Source organism: Andrena cerasifolii, chromosome 11, assembly GCF_050908995.1.
Source record: "Andrena cerasifolii isolate SP2316 chromosome 11, iyAndCera1_principal, whole genome shotgun sequence".
NCBI classification, from domain to species: Eukaryota; Metazoa; Arthropoda; class Insecta; order Hymenoptera; family Andrenidae; genus Andrena; species Andrena cerasifolii.
Genome location: NC_135128.1, coordinates 2,539,187 through 2,563,433, shown reverse-complemented (window position 1 = coordinate 2,563,433; position 24,247 = coordinate 2,539,187). Strand labels below are relative to the sequence as shown.

At 36.9% G+C, this 24,247-nt stretch overlaps 1 protein-coding gene across 5 annotated transcripts in view; it reads left to right on the top strand.

The window, feature by feature from the left end:
• The window catches only part of LOC143374550 (echinoderm microtubule-associated protein-like 2), a 129,395-nt gene that overhangs the window by 59,280 nt on the left and 45,868 nt on the right, over window positions 1-24,247 (top strand). For all 5 annotated transcript variants that reach the window (XM_076822759.1, XM_076822762.1, XM_076822761.1 and 2 more), the window contains exons 3-5: window positions 12,300-12,530; window positions 18,770-18,932; window positions 23,145-23,258. In XM_076822759.1, coding sequence (XP_076678874.1) covers window positions 12,300-12,530; window positions 18,770-18,932; window positions 23,145-23,258 — 508 coding nt within the window. The remainder of the gene's footprint in view (window positions 1-12,299; window positions 12,531-18,769; window positions 18,933-23,144; window positions 23,259-24,247) is intronic.

Here is a 24,247-nt window from a genome sequence, read left to right as displayed (position 1 = left end):
CTGTATCACCACATTCGCCCTCTGGAACAGTACAACTTTCTTATTTAACTTTTTCTCCCATCTTCAATCCTAACGGAGATATGCAGTGTCTTGTTTTTCGTGACTCAACCTGTGCGTTTACTTTAAAATCTAAGAATTTTTTTAATTATTGGATTCAATTCTTGTGTATGAATGTATGTTAAGATAATGTTGGAGTAGGAGTTCACAGACGTTACGGTACTTTTCTATCACTTTATAATGCACTGAACATCAACTGCAAGGTCTTGCCAGTAGGGTAGTTGCCAGACTTTCGCTTACACTTTACCTTAACCTCTCTTCTGAATTTTCTTTACACAATCATACCTTCAGCAAAGTAATATAAGTTGTTTCCAATAATCTGAACCACCAAAAATATATTTTTCGAAACAACAGCAATTATAAATTAAAATATAAAAACATATGTTTACAATTATTGTCATAACAAATAATAATGCCTTAGTACTTTTCGATTATGTTATTTATTATCATATTATCATAAGACTAACAAGATAAACACCTATAACTTGAAATTAAACTTTTTTGTTTCTACTTTTACTACTAATAGTTTATGTGAATTACTTGTAATAACAAATAATTGATATTCTTAGGTAAATATTGTCAACATACGATGTTCCTCCACAAGTGAAAATACATTAGCTAAAAACTGCATAATTAAAGTGACCAATGTATCAGAAGAAAAAATCAGTTTATTATAACTTTGAACGAAAAATCATTAGTTACATTTTTTTATTTATTTGCTCGACGAAAAACGTAGGTGTCATTACGATTGCTATGATTTTCCTCGGGTTCTAGATAGAGAAAACTAGAATGTACTATTTCAAGGCAAAATGTTTCCTAACAAGGAAATTGAGTTCAATATTCATGCGGTTACAGCAACACTCACATACGTACGTACGATTACTCGTTCCACAAACGATGAAAAACAAACGAAACAAAGAAACAATGCAAGTTGTACCGAGTTCACGTATTTATATGGAATTTAATGACCTATATTGACCTAAATTGAAGGTTAATCCGTGCTCTTGTTCGTAATCTAAGTACACAGTATTTCCAATCCATTTGCGATCACATAGAAGTAATGTGGACACTGCAAATCACACAGTTAACAAGCAAGGAGCAGTAAAAGCGAACATTTAATTGTATAAACATAAAAATATTGATTAGAATCGTTGAAGTGAAAATAAAATTTATTTATTATAATTTTTATGTTGAGCCGGAAAACTTTTGTATTCTAAAAACAGATTTATTTAGAAAGAACAGTCCTTCTCGATTAAAATATAATCAGAACGAAATTCGTATGGTTGATAGTTGTGGGCATAACAATTTATATTTAAGCATTATAGAACCCGTTTTCACGAAAATTGGCAAAAACTGCAAACTTCGACATTCTCTATTTTTTAAAATTTTTTTTCTTTTTGTAAGCCCCCCCCCCCCCCCACGTGCTCTCCTAATTTTACGTGGAATACAAAAAGTGATCGATTTAGCATGGAATAACCTAAGTAACTATTATTACCATATAAGGGTGAAAATAGGGAATGTCAAAAAACAGCTTCATCGAGGAAATTAAGTTTTAATACTTTAGTCCATCAGTAATTCAATGAATTTATCAGTATTCTTCATAACACGAGGCTCGTACCCTAATTAGGCATCAGAAAGAAATGAGCAATAATAATTGTTCTATTTAATATTTTTTCAAGTTTCAACATACTGAAAGAAAATATGAGATTTCTACTCCTATTATTATCAAAACGAGGGAAGCCACTCATTTTATTAATTCTCAAATAATTTGTTTCTCGCTCACTTGTTACGCATGAGACGGCGTCTCACAAAATCGCGGAGCCTTAAGGGGACTAGGCAGTCAGAAACTCGATTTTTTTTGTTGTACTTTTCGAAAGTACCACCCTTCCCGAGTAAAATGCCGTTTGGTTTATGCTAAAATTCGCAAAATTAAGGATTTTACAGACGAAAAAGTCGAGCGCGTCATAAACCGTTTCTGTGCGCACGCAGGTAGACTGTTTGATTCCTCTTTCGAAACTTTAAACGCGTTTTTCTCGGAATCATATTTCCTCTTCGTTTTGCAGTGATTGCGAAAAAACGGAGGTACAAGTCGATTGGAACAAAAATCAGCATATGTGAAACATGTCTAGTTACGACCTGAACCTACGCGTAAGTCTGTGAAAACTTTTGTTTTGACAAAAAAAAAATAAAATTGCTCTTTTCCCTGGCGTAAGATCAAGTTTCTTTAAAAAATGTCGTTTTACAGTCGCCATTTTTATGAATTTTTTTCTTTTTCAATAGGTTCAGGGCAGAATGGGGGTCAGGGCAAAGTATCAATTTCAGAGGATATTTCAAAATTCAATTTCTTGCCGCCAGAATCACTGCAAAATTACAGCGGCTCCAGAAAAAGCACCTATATATCAGGCAACTGTAGCGCTGTCATACATATGTATATATTATTCAAATAATTATTTTTTTACTGTTTATAGTATTAACAAACATTACCCCAAAATACTAGTCACAGTTTGTATTCATCTCCTTGTAATTAATTCGCAAAAAATACACGACTTTCGAGCGATCTGACTGCCTAGTCCCCTTAAGGGGAGGTTCCGGTCTAAATGTCGACTTTTTTTATTTCATTTTTGGAATGTTCAATCTTTTAGGAATGCGTGTTTAAAAGGATTTGTTGAAATTCCTAAAATTCCCGAAGTTATAGGCATTTGAGTAGCGGCAAATGCATGGGCAACAACTTTAACACGTTTTTCTCGAAAGTGTTCTCAAAACGGTGGGACCTGTATTTCCAAGAGTTATTATCCGATTCGACCGAAACTTTTTTCATTTTGAAGAATATACTTCTGGATATGAGGGGAACTAGAAAAAATTACAAAAAATTAAAAATTTATAATTTTCAAAGGCGATGAAAGAACGAAAAATACAGGGAAAAGTGATTTCAAACTTGAAGTGTCGTTATTTTCTACAAAAATGTCATTTTTTGTAATTTTTTCTAGTTCTCCCCTAGACAGAAGAATAATCTTCAAAATAAAAAAGGTTTCAGTCGAATGGGATAATAATTTTTGGAGATACAGTGCCTACCGATTTGGATCAATTTTTTGACGCCTTGACTTTAACGGCTACCGAGGGGCGTCTGCAATGATTAATTATGAAACAAAAAATATATTTCTATAATTTAAGACATCCTTAATACAATGCAAAAAGTCTCGTTAAATTATATACAGTAGTTTTCCTTTAATTAATTCCTAAATATCACCTATTTTTTGGGACTCTAGACCGGAACCTCCCCTTAAGCCGGCTACACACTTAACTGCATGCTTGAGCGGTATACATGTACAAATTTATGGCACAAGTATACATGAGCCTGTGTAGAAAAAGCACAGACTTCTGCAAGTCGGAAACAGTCATTCATATGGAGTTATGGCCTTTCTCATGATTGTGTCCTTCCTTTTAATCGAAGGGGTGACGCGCGATAAAAGTTTCAAGAACGTTTCTGCATCCATTCGCAAGTAGCTACGCCAATCACGAGTGTAAATTATTAGTTCATTTAATAGATTAGTGTGTAAATAGCTTTGCGCTCTCCTTAGCCAGTCTTTACACCACAAGCTACGTTATCTACGTTGTTTTTTAACGTCAAAACTAAAACGAAAGAAGCTAAAGCGAGAAAGTCCTCAGCGTCCAACTGTGACATGGTTCAACGTTTACTGACATTGTCCAAGTGTACTTGTGCCTTGTGGAGGCTATATGGCCATCAGGTATTCTTGTTCAATAAATTTGTACAAATATACCGCTCAAGTATGCAGCTACGTGTGTAGCCGGCTTAAGTTGTAGGTGACCATGGTTTGAAATACACCTAGATTAAACGAGTAGAATAATATCTCTGCGTCCTCGTCGGTACTGCCAGGGAACTCACCGAATAGTTTAGATGCGAAAACAGGTCAGTGCTGGCTGAAGAGTTAATGTGGTCCTGCCCTCGGATTCTATTTTTAAGTAGAAAGAAGATTTTCAAAAAAAAAATGATTAATTGATGCGCTAGTTAAAATTGGCTGCCGTGCAATTTTCCGAACGAGAGCAAGGAGAAAATTGTGTTGCGTGAATCACAGGGAAAAGCTCTAACGAGTGTATTTATATGCTCGCTGTATGTTTTTCCATCTGCCTGACGAGACTGAGTATGCACTTTAGACATGAAATTGTGCTGGTTTTGTGCAACAGACAGAGACTGTTACGGTAAATTCTCTTTCTTCTGATCATCATTCTCTCGCTACCTACCATCATAAAGTTGTCTAAAGAGTAACAACCTTGTGCTCAGCTGCAATTCCATATCTGTTGGTTTTGCACGATTATCTCCACCGCATCTGCTTATATTTTATCAATTTTGCCTTGTTGCCAATTGTGACTAATTCTTTCTTGTGCACACCATTTTCTCTTCTTGAATCCGCAATGGCGGTTTTTATATGCAATATGTATTTCTGCTTTCTCGTGTACTAAAGGTGTAGGTACTAACAATGAACAGGAAAAGGTAATAAGTAGCGTAAATAGACAGTAGAGGGAGATGGAGTGTAATTGGGAGAAAGAAAGTAAATGAGTCGAATGCGTGAGTAAGGTACCGTAAGCTGGGGGAACATTGGCATGTTTTTGGAAGATTTTGCGGTATGATATAAAAATTAATCCTTTCTTGACTGCGAGGCTGAATAAAACATTCAAACAAAAATCAAATCACACTTTTGATCAGAAGGGGTATTTCCTCCTGCAAATATAAGGAATTTTATTGGATGCTGTCAGAAATAACACTACTTATACATATTATAAAATATGATAAATATAAATGATTACTGCTATATTCGCAACAAATTTTCAAAGTCGGTATCTTCGGAAATGAAGCTTCACGTGAAAAAATTTTTCATGCAGATTAAATTTATGGTGACAGTATTAGTAAATATTCATTCTTATTATATTATATAATATTCTTATTATAATCTTATTATATTCTTATTATATTATATAATATAATTATTATATAATATTCTTATTATATTCTTATTATATTATATAATATAATTATTATATAATATTCTTATTATATTCTTATTATATTATATAATATAATAAGAATGAATATTTACTAATACTGTCACCATTAATTTAATCTGCATGAAAATTTTTTTTATGGAAGCTTCATTTCCGAAGATACCGACTTTGAAAATTTGTTGTGAATATAGCATTTATATTTATCATATTTTATAATATGTATAAGTAGTGTTATTTCTGACAGCATCCAATGAAATTTCTTATATTTGCAGGAGGAAATACCCCTTCTGATCAAAAGTGTAATTTGATTTTTTTCTGAAGACTCTTTCACAAGAATTTTACAATAATAATGTCTGAAAACTTACTATAATTGTTAGAGATACATTTAAATTCCGCGGGTTTACTCGCCGAACGCTGTTGCGAGCCGGACCCATGATAGCGAAAGCGTGGGGAGGAGCATTGGTACCACGGCAGTTAGCGGGAGCACAGGTACATGTGCTCCAAAGTATATTAAGTTAACATTAAGCAATTGTATAGCAATATCAAAAGAGTGCAGGAGGAAATGTGAATAAACAGACACATTTAATATATATACATAACAATAATATAACAATATTTTGAGTAAATGAGGCATAGTGTTGGAAATAATTGGTAGATTGTGACTGCGTGTTAAGGTGAATTCCCACGGCGCGTGGCCTCGGTCACATTAGTCAAGTGACTTAACTCCAAGTCGCATGAATTCAAGTGACTTGAAACTACAACACTAATGTGAGCCTGTTATTTACTTGACTTGAAATATCCTTTCAAGTTTCTTTCAAGTCTCAAGTGAAGTAGAGATTCTTTCAACTTTACATTAGGGCGGAGCGGAAAATTTAAATTTGAATTTTCAGTTGGCTTGGGTGCGGGATAGTTGTCTTTTGATTAACCAAACACAACTGTACACAATTTTTTGGAAAAATATTCATGTCTGCAGGTTCCTTTTTCTCTTAAAAATGTAAAAAAATAAGATTCACGTTGTAAATTTTTAAAAATTTTGGAAAAATATTCATGTCTGCAGGTGCCTTTTTCTCCTAAAAATGATTATATGATTATTTAGGAGAAAAAGAAACCTGCAGACATGAATATTTTTCCAATATTTTTTTTACAATTGTGTTTGGTTAATCAAAATACAACTATCCCGCACCCAGACCAACTTAAAATTCAAATTTAAATTTACGCCTATATAGTTTCGCTCCGCCCTACTTTACATGCCTTCAAATACAACTTGACTAATGTAAATGAGGCTTAAACGTGCGTTCAGAATTGAATGCATATATGTATTTACACCGCGCGAGTGATCTAACCAGGAAAGGCACTGAAGTGAGCCCCTCCGATTGTAATGAAACTCCATACGTTTGTTAAGAAGGCAAAAATAAGAGACCTGTATTTTTTTTATCGGCGGAGTCGCGACCTTATGGGATGAAACCACCCCCCAAAGTTTCGACCCAGAAGTGCTATCTCGAAAACCAACGGAAATATATGTAAACTTCGAATTGGAAAGTTTTATGGCTTGTTATGTACAATAACACGGTGCCAACTGAGTGTCCAAAGTACACTTTTTTTATCATAAAAAAAATTTAACACCTTTATTTTACAACTGATTCAAATTTACATAATAACAAAAAATGTCGAGAATTTTATTTCAAATCCGTTGGTATATATATTTATGAAATTTCCTCCTACAGTTTCGCAGGTTTGCATCATTTATATCCCGCGCGCACGCGGGTTCGCTGACAAGTAGACTGGGTCGAGAACGGGCAAAAATATATTTTTTTTACATCTGACTTGACATCGTAAAAAAAAAGGTGTGAGGTGTGTCAAAAAGCTCGCTGATTTTTTTATAATTTTATAACTATATTCAGCCGCGACCCGGGAGGGGGGGGGGGGAGGTGAAAGGACCCGTATTTCAAATTGTACTTTGGACACTTTGTTGACACCGTGTTATTGTACATAAAAAAATTGAAGTTTTCATGTATCTCCTCTGGTTTTCGAGGCAGCACTTCTGGGTCGAAACTTTGGAGGGTGGTTTCACCTCTTAAAGTCACGTCTCCGCCGATAAAAAAAGACGTGTCTCTTATTTTTGCCGCCTTAACAAACGTACGAAGTTTCATCACAATCGAAGGTGGTCACTTCAGTGTCTTTCCTTCTAAGTAGCTGATTCTAGCTGCATGAAAGTTAACAGTCGCTCTCTCCCGTCTGCTAGACTCCTGCGTGCCGGTGTGGTAGACGCTTGTGGGTTTCGAACGCCAGCCATGCACAATGGAGAGGAGAGCGGCGAAATCGAATTGGATAGCTGGCAACCAAACATACATACTAAATATTCCAGGATTTCCAGGATTTCTTATCGAATATGCGTAGAGCATGTGTGATGTTACTTATAAGTAATGTATTATAAAGGGTGTCCGAGAATTTAGGGACAATTCGGAACATGCAATATCCTTATGCAAGAAAACATGGAAAAGTCCTTTGCCGTTTTGGGATCCAAGGCTCCGTTCTCCAGATATTAACAGTTGAATATTAGCGGTGGAACTTCCCGTGGCCGGGATATGTAGCGCCACTAAAGCCATTTTCATGGTTCGAACTAGTGTGGTCAGATTCTACTGTGTGTGTTGGGTCTGTTCAGTCTGTATCTACGCGCGCCTCCTGCGTGTGCGTGGGAAGTTCCACCGCTAATATTCAACTGTTAATAGCTGGAGAACGAAGTCAGGGATCCCAAAATGGTGAAGGACTTTGGAGGTTAGGGAAGCATTTGATGTGTAGGTGCTAGGAGAGCTACGGATGGAGTGAATAAATGAACAAGGTTCTTTTACAATAAAAGGCTAACACCTGATCGTTTTGCCTGCCTCGTCCTACGCAATAGCACATAACAGAGCCTCTGTGCATCTTTCCAGCAGCGGGGGTGTCCTCTCAAGAGGACGTGCCCCGCGCGCGTATCGCCAATTTGTTACGCTTGGCGCTCTTCACGAAAAAATATATAAACGCCAGAATGTCTGGGTAACCCGTGAAGAGGGTAAGTAAGCGTCGAAGTGTCTTAAATCTAAATTCGACGCCCGCAGGCAATAGAAGAAGCACACGTGGCGCACCTTGAAGTAAAACGATAGTGCGCAATGGATATCGATGAGGTTCTCAAAACACTGCTCGGTAGCATAGAGCCTCTCAATCGGGAAGATTATAATGTGTGGGCATTTAAAGTGTTGGTAGTGCTGTGAGTACGAAAACTCTAACAAAACGTAATAGAAAACGCGCCACCGATGGTTCCGAAGCTTTGTGGGAAACCAAGAACGCTGAAACCTTCGAGATAATTGTTTATACCTTGTCTGATGAACAAGCGGGTTCAATTTTCTATGGAAGTTGCGCAAAGGCAGTGTGGAACGAGTTAAAGGAAATATACGCAGATATTGCGGAGGACCGTAAAACAGATATTGGTCTCTGTGACGTCCCGGCCCCACCGCATGGGTCACGCCGGTTAGTCTCCGCCGGCGCCGCTAGAGTTTATTTCCTCTTAGTCCCCGTGTGTCTAGGGCAGGGGCCGTCAGCTATAGCCCTACTGATGAGTCTGGCTTGACGGTCCCAAGACGAAACAAACACGCACATCCTGTCTTCTTTTCCTCCTCGATCTTTAATGCCAATCCATCTGCCCCGCACAGTACTTCAAAAAGCGTGACCGGCCCCGAGGGATTACGGTTACGCCGGAGGCGACGGGGCAAGATCATCCCCTCTTTACGTTCCGGAATCAATCACCAAATCCCCATCTCGGTTTCGGACGTAGCAGTCTGGAATTAGAAAATATAAAAATTAGTGCAAACGAACCGGTGAGTGAGAATATATCACCAGAGCAAAAAATATAGCGTCCAGGAGTTCCAGTGTCAGAATACTCGATAGAGAAATCGGAAAAAATGGAAAGAGTAGCGACAGTGTGCTTAGAATGCTCAGATCTATTACCCTGCAAGGAGTGCAAAGTGTTTCACTACACGAAGAGGCCGGATTAGAGCAATTCGCCAATGACGAATTACCGCGAAGTAAGTCAGGCAGGGGCAGTATCAGGAGGCGTATTACACCACAAAAAAATCGCAAGGGATGAATTACAGCAGCTGCTATAGTGCCATACATGAGGCAGAAAAAGCTATAGAGAGAAACAATGCCACTAATGTCAAGGTAAAGGAGATTGCTCCTGCAAACTATACATAAACGTAACCCTAAGTAATATAATTATAATAATAGTCAATACGACTCTAATAATAATAGAAGAGGAGTAGCAAGAGAAGAACAGCGTAGCCTAATGACAAAAGGTAGAGAAGAATACAGGATATTCACGAAATTACTAGCCAACGTTTCCTCTCATAAATGGTAAGTAAAAGCTTCACTGCTTTTATATCCAACACAACAGCGTATGCCAATTTATTTTCGCAATATTTTTCGGAAAACCAAATTGACCTGTAATTTTGTCAACGGAATGCTATATATTTCTTTATATCGCGTGAAAGCGATTGCCAAATCAAATTCAACCATATGAGGGTACAATGACCTCCGAAGGCATACAAGGTCAAGAATGGAGGAAATAGTTTGCATTTCGTAAAGGTGCGATCCAACGGCGCGTGCCTCGGCAAGTTTCGCGCCGCCCTCACCGAGCCAAGCGCCGTGGGAATGAGGAGCTGGAGCTCGCGCGGCTCGGATTGGGCTTCCCCTCCGTTGTCGGTAAATGCGGCACGAGTCAAAGAAAAGCTAATCCGGCTCGGCTGAAACGGCGAGCCTAGCCGCGCCGTGGGGACGCGGCTGAACGTTGTATTGGCGCTGTTAAAGATATCATTTACAATACGGAAGGCTTGCAGAGAGAGAGGTAGTTAGAATGTGCATGGTAATGGTGGCGTACGGCGTTGCGCCTAGCGCATATGCGGTTTTGTAAGTACTGGATTATATACATCTGTATGTATCATTGTTATAATATAGTAAGCGTTGTTTGTAGAGATTAAGATGTAGAATGTATTAAGAGCTACGTAACACAGTGTAAAATCGAATGAATTTTGAAACAAGTCTTCCTCCCCCAATGTCCTACCCTCCAACTGTATCGTAATTAAATAATTATTATGGAAGAACTATAATGATCATAATGGAACACGTTTTTTTTAAATATTTTTTAAACTATTAAAAAATATGTTTCGACGGACATAGCTGTTCAAAAACTTTAAAAAATTAATTATATTCTATTCCACTGAACGTATTCACTTTTACATTTCAGCAAAAGTAATAATAATAATACGCCTTTGTTACGCGCGAATAGTAAAATGCAAAGGAGAAAAGGATAATAAAAAAACTAAACCAAATTAGGGGTAGCACTAGGGAGATTCAACGAAAAGAAAATTCGCTGCCTATTAAATCTAACCTATATCTCGTTATATCGTTTTTTTAACAATTTCGAATAAACCAAAGTTTATAGCCCATCATAAAACGACCCGAATGATTATCTAAATTAATTCTGGAATATTTCATCCGAATACTAATTACTCGTTATTCGTAATAGCTTATTCTACAATATTATTTGAATACCTAATTCATGATTATTTATTCTATGGTAGCCAATAAAAAATTATTCATATAACGATGTAAATAACAGTTGATATTTTTGTTGCATGCTAAATCCATAATTGTCTTCCAAATAATAAATACCAAGTACGGTATTATGCAAATAATGGAAGGCAGGGACAACAAATAATGCCAACAACGAATAAATTATTATTCAATAAACAATAAACAAATAAACAAACGAATTCCTATTGCAGTAAAAACTTATTCGTCATCCGAATCAAATTAGATACAACTCTGCCCTAAAAGTGCAGAAAAGGGATGTTTAAAAATCGAGCGATTACGCTACAAATGACACGTAGGGGTGACCGGAGCAAAGAGGGACGAAAAATGTTTGAAGTCGAATAAAATTTTTCCCTTTCAATAAAAATGTGTGAAAATAGATTTATAATATAATTTGAACATTACTATTGATAAATGACGAATATCAATACTTAAAATAAACTTAAAGTATCTTAAAATTCAACTTGAAAAGAAAATGCAAAATCGACCACTTTACCCCATATATGGGGTAAAGTGAGCTACTCTCTGGGGTAAAGTGAGCAGAAATAAAATACGTGTTTTAATGAAGGATATAATTATAAAATCGACTTTATTAGAACTTTTAAACTATTTAAACTATTTTTTTTTTAAATATATTTCATTAATACAAGGTTAATGTTAATAATTTGTACTTTGTACATTTGTACTTTGTGTTACTAACCTAAACTAATTTTCTTCTGAAAATGTGTTTTTAAAGGAACTTTGTTTACATGATCAGTCTGACATATTATAAATAAAACAAATACATACATAATTTTTAATAAAATACGTACTTATAATATCTAAATAAATTTTTCAACAAAAACATATATTTTTCTATCTAAATTTTTTTTTCAAATGGGCTTCAATAATTTTTGGCAGACAGGTTTCACATAAAAATAACAGGTTAGGTTATTGCGCACATCACTCGCGCATCTTTTCTTTGCAGCTCAGTTTACCCCGGTCACTTTGCCCCGAATGTGTACTCAGTGGAAAATTAATTATTTAATAATGTTAGGATTAATGTTTTCTCAAACGCGTGTACATGTATGTTTATAAGCTTGTTATAAACACGCAGAAAAAAATGGAGTTAAAATAACACATTTAAGACTCATTTATCCAAAAAGCTAAATTTAAAAAAAAAACAATTGGAAGTCTCTAAAACTTCATTTTTAATTTTTTAAATGAATTTTCATTTTTCCATACCGGAATGTGCATAATTATCATTGTCGTATTACATACATTTATTACGTCACCAAAATTTGTAAATATATTCTATTGTTAAAGAATAAATTAAGGAAGCTCATTTTACCCCGGGGTTCACGTTGCCCCGGTCTCCCCTAGCTTGTTATTTTCCTCCCCGACTGTTTGAAAAATACAATTTCATTTCTGTGCCATCCAGGCATTTCCAACGTATAACAGCGTGAAACTAGAGGAGCAAAGTTCCGTAGGTTCTGCGAATTTATCGAACGCCCTTCGGGCATTCGAACAAACAACGCGATGGAATTCCATAAAGTTTTTCGAACCGTTGTGTGTGTATACCTCTGTGTGTTCGCACGGTGAACGAGAATTCCCTTTTACAGACGAGATGCTGGAGTGCGAGACCGGATCCCTGTTGGGCCGAGTCGCGGACCTCGAGAGGCAATCCTTGGCGCAGAGGGACGAGCTAGTTTGTCTTCGAGCTACTCTCGCGGATGCGCTGAGGCGAATTGCTCAGCTGGAAGGACGCGAGAAAAGGGAGGATGATAGGAACGAGAGGAGAAACGAGAGAATGGTGTCCTCGCCCTTAAGGAACGGACACGCACCGCTTAGAAGTGAGTATACAAGGACATCGTCCTTACCGTGGGCCTTTTGCGACGAGTTCTGCTGCATGGCAAAACTTCTCCTGCTAACAGGCCAGTCGTATCGCGTACATATAATAACCACCGTCGCAATTCTTAACCGCCGAACGACGGATGGTACGACAGTGAGACGAGAGGCGAAACCGGGTCATTTCTGACCCGCGGTAAAATTTGTTTACCTTGATAACAGAGGGTGATACGAATACATTAAAGTACACATATTTATGAAGTTCAAGCGTAGAATTTATTCACAAAATTACAGCATTTATTTATAAAATATATCGATGGCTTAGGGCACAAATACTGTATGTCCACTTTTAGCGTTTTCGAGAAGAAAAGGTTTAAACTCGCAATACAAGATTCAGGGGCATACAATGAACAAAAATATTATTTTCGACAAATTTATGAGGTAGATATAAATGCGATTTTTATAGGGGATAGTCGTGCTGTACCCTAAGTTTCTTTGTTCTATCTTAGGCTAGAGTAGATAAAAATAAAAAATTCAAAAACGTGTTTGTAGTATAGTTAGTGAAATTTAATAATAAGAATGGATAATTCGCAAAATTAACAAATTTGTAATTTCTAGGAAACGGAAAATTGTCGTCCAGTACCGACCAACTGTTAAATTAGTAGATGTTTAGGTCTAGATGATTAACAATGTTAATGAAGGACTTTTAATTGGTACAATAGAAGATTTTTCAAATTTTATTCGCACAAACGTCGCAAGTCGAATCTTAATATATACCTAAAGCAGAAAGTGTTTGTCTGTCGCTTAAAAACTTTCGAACGGTAAACTCTGTGGTCACGAAATGTGTCCCAGCTCATTATGCCTAGCTAATCCAGATGAACGCGACTATTTTCACCAACAAAATAGAGGAAACAAATTTTTTTATAAAATCAGAATCTAAATTTCGGGCGAAGCCGGGTAGTAAAGCTAAATAGTACCAATACGTACCTATACAAGATTTGGAAAAGACGAAACCTTGTATTTGATTTACTCGCAAAGTTTCGAGTTGTGAACCCTGTATGTTTAACGTAGGACTATGGTGATATGGACTATAATTACATCCAAGATTTTGGCCAAATCGATGACCTGAACTTTATGCATTTCCCTGGTGAGACATAATTCTATCTTTATAGACTTATTTACGAACGAATATTTAACACGGTCGAATCCCATCTTCCCTTACGGACAGTACAATTTGGTCGTGACCCAGTTCCACAGGAAATCGAGGTGTGGCAAGCGAAGCCTCGTCAATCAATTAAATCGATCAATTTTCTAGCTCCCATGACTTTGGCATGCGATGAAGTCGAAATTGGTTAGTAATCGATGTATGGCATAATTAAGTTAAAACAGAATAAATATCAGACATGAAATTACAAATAATTTTTGCTGCTATTTAAAATGCGTCGATAGAATTAACCCTAGTAGCATTTATTGTTGGCATTTTGACGGCCAACTAATTCCCCACTTGGGGATACTATGGGCCAACCAAAAATGCTACTAGGGAAATATAGAAACATCGACACATCGTAGACACCTCTCTTATGTTTTGCGGAAATTTTTTTCTACATTTTATTTGTAATTATTTAATAAAAGCTACTTTGTAAGAAAAATCGAATGACCGAATATTCGACAAGCCTCCGACCATTGGCCTGGCGTTCGGAGCGCCAGCGGCAACAATTGCAATCTTCCCAGGGGGAAAAATCCGGGAATCCCCCAGACTCTCGTGCGCAAAGACACGGTGACTGTTGAACGATTCGTCGTACATTCGAGACGTCATCGAGGGAGCCCTCAGCGTTCTGTTTACACGAATATATTTTGTAGAATATATTTGGGAAATTATATTCGCGCTCGTGCTTCTTTTTTTTTTAATTTTCACATTCGTACATGGTTACATTGAACATTTTAAAGATACCTTATTTCTCCAACGTTAATTACGTTATGTAATTGAAATTGTACTTCATATTTGTACTTCGCAATACAGTTGAATAAAGACTCAAGCTTATTAAAGAATGCAATGCACAGTTTCAGCAAACAGATTCTTTATGTAATTCAGTGAATTAACACGTTTTTGCAATTAAGAAAAGGATTTGCAAGGGTTATACTTAACTCCACGATATGTCACTTTTTATTTTTGCATTTGAAAAAAATCTTAAAGATTCCAAATAATTGGTAAATATTTACAAAGTGGGCGACCTCGCCGATTTGAATGACCTTGAAATATGTTATCAAGGTCATGATTCTGGGACAACTTTTCCCTATAAGTACTCTATAATTGCCGCTCGGCTTTAGTTTCCGAGATATTCATAAAAATATTTATCATACTTTTTCGTTCACATCGACTGTCGGAGTTGGTTCAGGAGCGATAAGAGACACATTTTAATCTATATTTATATTTATATATTACGTATACTAACGCAGGCCGCACTTTTATCTAGCCCCAATCAACTCCGACGGTTGATGCGAACGAAAACCCGGAAAATTCTAGGGAAATCCATTCTACATAGCTGTGGTGGTCTTAGCATCAAATGATAACCGATATAACGCCAAATATCTTGAACAGGAATTTGTAAACAGCAAAATACCATAATTGAAGGGTTGGATGCAATAAGGGGACTCGAAAGCGAAGAAATGCGAAAAATTATTGTCCAAACGCTAAAAAAGATTGGAAAATTAAATGTTGTTAAACTGTGTTTTAAAAAATACAGTGTTGTAAAGCTCATCACGACACACATTTTTTCTATTTACAGTTTGTTTGTTCAATCATTACTATTCGAGCTAAAAATTCTAAGGCAAAAATTGTTCATCGTCCAAAGTCGATATTTCTTTAAACATAAATTGCGATAACGTGAGTAAATATTAACAGATCGTTATGAGACTTAAAACATAACTTCAGAAAACTCTAGCGAATCCGTAAAGTGTATGCACCCAGCCCATATGTTAAAATATGTAATAATATTTAATTAAAAAGTAATACTGGGCAGACCCCATGTTTTTCAACGTTCGCCAATAAAAAGTATCGAGGTACATATTCGAGGTACAGATAACTTGCTGCGACAAAGTTTTTCCCTAATATATGTACAAGCAAGATTTTACAAATTTTCACACTGATTAATAAATAATCGTAGAAGATATGGCGATATATGGTGGTTGGGTTCTTTAAATAACGTGACACACACATTTACCATGGAAATACAATGAATATAATTAAAGAAAAAAGTTTATAAATCCAATGCACGCTCTCTCTCACACTCTATATATCTCGCGACAAAACTATGACGCCCTTTCGACCACGAGTAAATCCCCGATACGCTCTCTCACAGTCATACCAACTTAAACCTAGTACTAAACCTAAGTATCACTAATAGGGACAACTCTATACTATACTAATAAAAATAACCCCACAGAACAGTCAACGCGAGTGCTAAGATGGATTACGCGTAGGGAAAAGTTGTTTAGAATGTTGACCTTGACAACATATTTCAAGGTCATTCAAATTAGTGAGGTCGTCCGATTTATAAATAATTACCAAATACTTTTGTATCGATATAAAGAATCATACGGAACTTTAAAAGCATAAAATACGAAAATTCAAAGTACAGTAAATCCTTGTTATGAGCCCGTTTCTACCACGCGTTTAAAGCCCGGCGACCATCCCCACTATTTCTTGGAATCCTTCAAACAAGAGTGGGGGAACCAGGGACATTCGCGCCATTGGTCGCGCGGAATAGTGACCACAACGCGCTAAGAGCCCGCCGCCAGTCCCGTTTCTCGAGCTTATAACGAGTACGTACTGTAAATCATTAAATATGCCGATTTTTACGAAATTCTGTATAGATTCAAATCATTACAATTAGATTTCAACCTCTAAAATTAATTATTCTCAGATTTTTTAAATTAAGCTTATTAATTATTATCGAATCCATTAATAATTGCTAGGCGTGTAAATAAATCGTTTACGAAAGTGTGTGTAATAAAATAGAATTCCATTTGCCTTGATTGAGCCTGAACTTAAATTACATATCGATCCTGACATCATTTCAGTTGCAATAATTACTTGGCGAAATGTACTGCGGGGCAGAAAGGCACGATGTACATAAATTCCCTAGGCAGGATTGATCGTGTTGTATCACGGAATTCCAAAGTTTGGAAGCAATCGTTACGTAAGCTGTCGGAGTAGGTACGTCGCGAATTGCGGGTACACAGAAGGAAGCCACACGAGATTCAGGCGATTTGGAACAAAGTTCATCGGGTGTACCTGTTGGCACGCGATCGCTTAGGGTCACGTTCCGTTCGCTTCGTATTTCAATGAGCAATTGGTGCACTTGATTCTGAATTATGGAGTATGCGCCCGCGCCGAACGGAGCGCAGGCAGAACTTTGTGAATCCTGAGGACGGGAGTAGCAGGCACTGGAAGTAACAGATAATAATTTGTTGCTTTTTTGTATTTTTAAGTTAAAATGTAATATAAAATAGAATGTAATATTTGCCCCGTTATCTGGGGAAGATAAATGAAAAATTATCAATATTAATGAAAATAAAATATAAATTTTCGCATTAAGTAAGAAAAATCGATTTGTCGCAAAAATGTAATCGCACTCGTGCAAAATAGGTGAATATACTATTAGGCAATGCGTAGCATGTACTGTGGACAAAATTGTTAAATTGTTTTTAATTATTATTTAGATATCGGTCGACGTGATATTTTCATTATTTTTTAGATTCGTATGTTACTTTGATTTTCTTTCATTGTTCGCCATCGTGCTATCGCGTAAATTAATCTGTTATATTAAAACTTTGAGGAACAGGAAATGCAAATATTATCACGTTTTATAAGGTTTCTCGATGAAAATGAGTTCAAAGGCGAAGAAATTCGGTCCATTTTTAGTGAACGTCGTTACGTTCGAGGAAGCAAAACTGTGGGGTGGGTAGGTCTTTCCCGATAATCCGGGGAAAAAAGTATTTCAATAATCCGAGGAACACTGTACTTACACTAAGGTGACCATTTTTTTCTTAGGGTTTCCGGGGACATGAGATATTTTTTTTTAGCCACTGTTGGCAAATTAGTAGAATTTTAATAGCAAACTCGTAAAGAAATACAGAATCGGGGACTGTTACCGAAAATCGGGGACACAAATCGCGTTCCAGCGACTGTTCCCAGAAATCGGGAACGAATGACCACATTATCTTACACTGGAGGCATTTTTCATCGAAAAAATGACCCTGTTAAAAATTGTACAGGACAATAATGTGTCAATAAGGGGAAGGAAGTACAAATGTTATTACATTATAGCGTACCATACAGTATTTGTTGAATAATTCCACTGTTCACGAACAGCAACTGAATATGAAGAACATTCTGTTACAAGGATTTTTCAAGTGCTCACTTCAGAGTCTTCCTTTAATCTTCGTAAAATATTTTTGCCTCTAAATGAGTGCTGGTTGACCGCCTTCCGCAGTCCCAATGATTAATCCAAAGCTTACAAGTTATTTTTACAATTTTCTTATTAAGAATTACTAAATTACACGCGAGTACTTCTGATCTGCAAAACATCCTTTCCCTTTCTAAGCAGGTTACGTCACAGTTTCAGTAAACAAGTTTCTCGTTACGGTTGGTCACGTCTTCTCATATAATCGAAACTTAATTCCTTTCAAGGGTCGTATGCATCTGCATTTAATAAATAAATATGTACGTACATAATGAATCTGTACTATTTTAATTTATTGTAAATAAAATTATATCAGATCTGAGCATTACATAGGCTTCCATGCGTGAAATTCTATCGTGGAAAGGCAAATGGCGAAAACACTTTTATTTCTTATAGCATTTCTTCTACATAATTGCATACTTATCGATCAATCGTTAAAACAACTAATATACCAGAATCTTTACTAATATTTATAAACCAAACGTTTGGTGAAAGTATGAGCAGCCTATACACTTAAATTTTTTCGAGTTATTTTAGTGTTTTTACCACTACAATATTGTGTGATTCGTGATAGAAAAACTAACTCAACTTTCGAATTAACATTGAAAATAATACTATGAATAGGATATTAATGACTTGTAATAATTACTCTTAATATTCAACCAGTAAATTATGGGTACTTACGTACTTTTAACTCGTCGCATAGTGCCCCCGAAATCGAGAAACTTTTCTTAAAAACAATTCAATATTCTCATACGTTTGATGTTGTCTGCTTCTAGGTAATCAAAATTCGGTGCCCCAAAAAGATATACGTTTACGCCAAACTGGCACCTCCTGCCTCAGAAATTCATCGTCGTCGGGATCTTCTCAGGATGTCAGGGATTTGATCTCCAATTCAAGAAGACCTGTCAGTTACACACATTCGTCACAACTTCCTCAGAGGTATTGTTCATATTACCTATACGTAAATTTTGTATGTTTTAAATCGTAAACACATTCACATTCTACGTTTATATTCTCCGTGTCATTTAAGAAGGAACCCGTTTCGCGCATGTAGAATGAGCTCATTGGCTCCGAAGAAGCGTTGGTGGGGGTACAGCCAATAGTGGCTTCTCCCGGCACCAATGAGCGTCAACCTGCGCAGAACCGGTCTAAACTCGTCGGTCCGCAGGTTCCTTCTTAAATGATCCTTCTTTTATATTAATATGTTCGTTATCATTCAAGTTACGAAAAAACGACCAAATTATTTGCAAGTAAATAACGCATGACTGCGCATGACAATTTTTTTCACGTTGTTATTAATAACATTAATGTAGAGTTGTAAAAAATATAATGTTTCACTAAGAATGACACTCATGGCTTTGGAAACTAGGAAACGGTGACCATAAGAAAAAGTGTCTCAGTATCATATGTGCTTCCTTAAAAACAATTCTTATCCTGTTTTCATAAGTTTAAACACAATACAGACATTCATATGGGGTATTCTATAGGGTGTCCTGGAATTGTTCTGGCAGACTGTAGCCTCGAGTACTCTAGTAGTCTAAAAATATGTTTGATTAGTATAATAAAAATAAAAAGTCACATTCTAGACAAGTGTAGGCCAACAAGTACATTATTAGAAAGTTATAACAAAAACGAGATGTGACTAAAACGATAATAGACTTGCCGTTAAATAAAGTAAGAGCAAGAATAGATCCAGTATCAGGTTAATTACTATCATTAATATTATTATTACCATTTCTGTTACTAAATCCATATTCTCGCTTTTCTATACTTTCACATTTGTATGTGTGAAAAAATGTTTATGGAATAATAATAATTAATTCATGAGAGTGATTAATGCAAATAATTAGTATTGCACTCGCTTAGATGAAGCGAGAACTACATACAGTGCGTACGGTGATAAATTAAATTTTCCAAGGTTGACATTCTTATACTGATAAGACTAATCGATGTTTTGCAATGAGTATTAAGTGATTACTTGAATCTACAACGATCACATTTAGAAATCTTAAGAAATAGATATGACTCATATAACCTGATAAGCAAATATTAATAGTAACTGGTTAGCAGAATATATACCATTCATTCTTGACCTTGTGTGACCTTAAAGATCACAGTCTACCACATGGTTGAATGTGACTTGACAGTTGCTTCCATATAGTGGAAAAAAGATATATAGCATTCCATTTAGCAAACTGAAGGTTACTTTTCTTAGAAAATTGGTTAAAAGGAAGGGTTAGATTTCATAGAAAATATTACGAACACAAAAAATTGACATACCATACTATTTTGGGTATAAAAAGCAGTAAAAGTTTTCCTCTTTCAGTTTTTTTAAATACGTACCATTTGCGACAGGAACGTTGGTTCATAATACCGCGAACACCGTGTATAATTCGCATAAATTATTTAAATAAATATTCTGGACCTATTCTTACTCGTCTGTTATCAAAACCAAATCTATTATCATTTTCTTTAAATTTCGTATTTTGCTTGCAAATCTTTTAATAACATATTTATGCGCCTATATGTATGTAACATTTCTCTTTAAATTTTATACATAGGATATATCAGCATGGTCTTGCTGGAAAATCCTGAACACCTTGTATACATACTCAGAATGAATCATAAGTTCTTGCTCACTTTATGCGTTCTAGACTCAATAAAACCAAATTCATAATATGTGGTGTCAGAGAGCTTGATTTTTGTATGCAAGTCAAGTTGCGATGTTTTTTTTATCAAATGTTATAGCCTTCAAACTATTTCATAAAATACGTATTTTCGCCCCTTCCTCCTTCCCCCCTGATATTTCGCAGAAATATTAAAACCTGGAATCGCCAATTCAATTATCAGCCCATTAATGTGCATAGTCTGAAATAGATCCCTGCCGAATAATTTCATAGGGATCATGAAAAGAATTAGGCGCGGCTCATTCTTATTGGGATCTGACTAGTGATCCTCTAGGGCAGGCCTGCCCCATAGGGTGCAAATACCTCCTGAAGTTCTGGGACCCGGGCAACAGCCGGGCGTGTAACTGTTCCAATGCTACTCGTTGCGAGAGCTGTGAGAGAACTGCATGAGTGTGCGTCCATGTACGAGCCTGCATGGACGGCCGCACACGCATGCAGTTCTTCCGCAGCCCATGTGGTTAGCAACGTAAAGGTACATGCCCACTTGAGAGAACTCACGCATGTGACTCTCTTAATGTGTCCACTTGAGAGCAATTTCGAAAATTTTTACTCTCGGGTAGACAATAAAAAAACTCGCCGAGCGCTTACTATTCGATAGAACTCTCAAAACCGTGTCCACTAGAAATTGGTCTGCGCCTACTGTCTGCAGTGTCCCTCAGTTTCTTTTAAGCTACGAACGAAGTGAGGCCGTGATTATGGATGTGCAAAAACTTAGTGCTTTGATTATTGCTTTCAATATTTTAAAAAAGAGAAAGAAGCAACGTAGAAAGAGAAATTGCTGGGTGGATGAAATTAAATAGTTATATATTCTGAGTTGATTATAATAAATGGCGTGCATAAAATGTGTCTCGCCACTCGGCTCGACGCAGACTGCCTCGGCCGCGCAGTTCTCCCGGTTAACCGCCTAACAACACTTCTCTGGCAACGCCGTGCCTCGCGACTAGGGAATTCAATCCCGGGATCGTAATCCCAGGATCCCGGCTGTTTTTTCGATTCCATTTTTATATTTTTCAGTCGTTCATAAAGTAATTTACGTTTTTAACAATTCTCGAAATTCTCGGGGTAAGTTATAACTTGATATATCAAGTCCCGGGAGTTTTAGAATCCAAAAAACAGCCGGGATCCCAGGATCCCGGGATTACGATATCAGGATTGAATTCCCTACTCGCAATGCCTATCTGGCATCGCCATGTCTGCCGTGACGCGAGCCTACTACATAACCCAGAAGACCTACACTTGCGACAGCACTCGCAGAATACGAACCTGGTTCGTATTTAGGAAGCAACTGTCGGATAGTAATATTATTATGTATCCACTCGAGAGCAAATTGCAACGCGTCCGCTGTCTGAAAGTTGAACGTCGCTCTCCGACAGTCACTCTCGGACGTAGTGTCCACTTGCGAGAAATACTTTCGAGAGCTTGTCACGCGAGTTTTACTCTCAAGTGGACACGTACCTTAAGAGTCCCGCGCTCGGCTGTTGCCCGGGTCCCAGAACTTCAGGAGCTATTTGCTCCCTATGGGGCAGGCCTGCTCTTGGGAGTGATCGGTGTAACCGCAGCCATTTTGGAGCAAAACTGGAAATAACATAATCTAAACGTTTATCTATCTCTCTCTATCAGTATTTCTCTCTCTTTCTGTCAGTACTTCTGTCTCTTTCTTTTTACAGTTTCTTTCTTCGTCTACTTCCGCTTTTGCTCCAAATCGCGGCAACCAATCAGCGACGATACACGTTGTTCCGATCACTCCCTAGAGGATCACTAGATCTGACATCCGTCACCACGACATCTGGTGGCGGAAAGTAGAAGCGCTCGTTGGGTACACATCAATCCCTACCTGTTCCCGTGCCGATGCAAAATTCCGCTGAGCGCGGTTCGAACCTGCCCAATCACAAATACTTTGCGTAGAAAGGAACATTTTCGCAAAAATTACTACATTATCGCATATACAATACATGTATCTTGTACCCATTTCGGCGCCATCTTGGCTAGGCCCCGCCCCCATGTCAGATCCCAATAGGCAAAATTAGGCAGCTGCCTAGGGCGTAATGTTGGCAGGGGGCGCAAAATGGTATTTTCATTGTTGGCATTATTTAAAATAAAGTTTCACATGAAATATTACAAGTTGTACTATAAATGTTTTTTGCTCCGAATAAAAATTCGGAGTGCCTAAGCTCGTCAAAAAGCTGAAACAAATGTCCTCGAGCCGAGCCTGAATAGAATGCTTTGTTTGTTAAATAATAATTCGCGCAATAGATTCTAGTTTTCGAAATAAATCATTGTGTTCTGCGGTCTTGGCCCATCCTTCTGTTCATTGTGTGATTCCCCCTATGTACCGCTCCTTGTACTTTGGGACCAAGAAAAAGAAGCCAGGCTGCTTTAAGTGGGCAATATTAATAGTAGTAATTGTACTTTCCAAACCTGTTAACGTGGAAAATAGGTGAGACAAATTGAACTTCTCTTCCAGGAGGTCAGTTCATTACCAATCAACTGGGTCGTTACACTCGGACAGTCCCAGTAGTAGTAGCGTTTCCCCGGTGCCATCTCCAAGTCCCAGAGCCACGCCATTGCCCGTAGCCAGGTACGTGCTTTCAAATTAAATTAATTCACATTCTGTTCGGTGTCTTTTCCTTCTAAATCAGATTACTTATAATTTTATTACCTTGATGTAAATACACAACGTGCTCGGTTAGAACTTTTAACGGCCGAATTTTAAGAGGGTAAGAGGCATCCAAAATGTGAGAAAAAGTTCATATATAAATATGTACACTATATAGGTAGAATGGATTTTGTAGTGCAACAGCAAAGTGAATGATTTCCCAGTTGAAAATAAATTGAAAATGTGGAATAACGTTGTGTCAAGAAAATCGATTCTGAAATCGCATCGGGTACACATGCACCTGACGCTCAGACGATTACTATAAATAAGTTGTGTGTTCCTCAAATATTAATATTAATATTTTTAATAAAAGCATAAAATCTGATTCCCATGCAATACCGCGTTTATTCTCGAATAAAATTTCGTACATCTTTTGCTTGCACCATATCTGTAATAGAAAGATTTTATATTTCGATTTACATTTTATTATGCTTAATGTACAGGGGAAATGATTTATTTAAATATTAAATATCTGACGAGCGTAAATATAAATATATGAAATATTAAAAATTATGTAGAAGTACTTTGTATATTTTCTCGCGCATGCCATATTCTGTAATTACGAGCTTCAAGTTGAAGCCGAAGATCGTACCGTCTTGTTTTGCGATTATCTGATCCGCTCGGGAGTTGAAATTATAAATTTGCATGAATACATAATTATACCTATCGACTGAACACAGCAATGAAAAGAAATGTGTAATTACGTTTTTCCGGCGTTTCTCACGATACAAGAGTTTCTTTAAACGTACTCCTCCTTTTCTTTTTACTAGACTGTGTTTTACTCTGCCTAATACGAGGACTCATAGGTAGTACTGGTTTATTATCTACGGAAACACTACACCCTCTTTCTGTAATAACACCTATTCAATCGGACAAATACTATTTAGGGGAAGTAAAATAATGGCTTATTA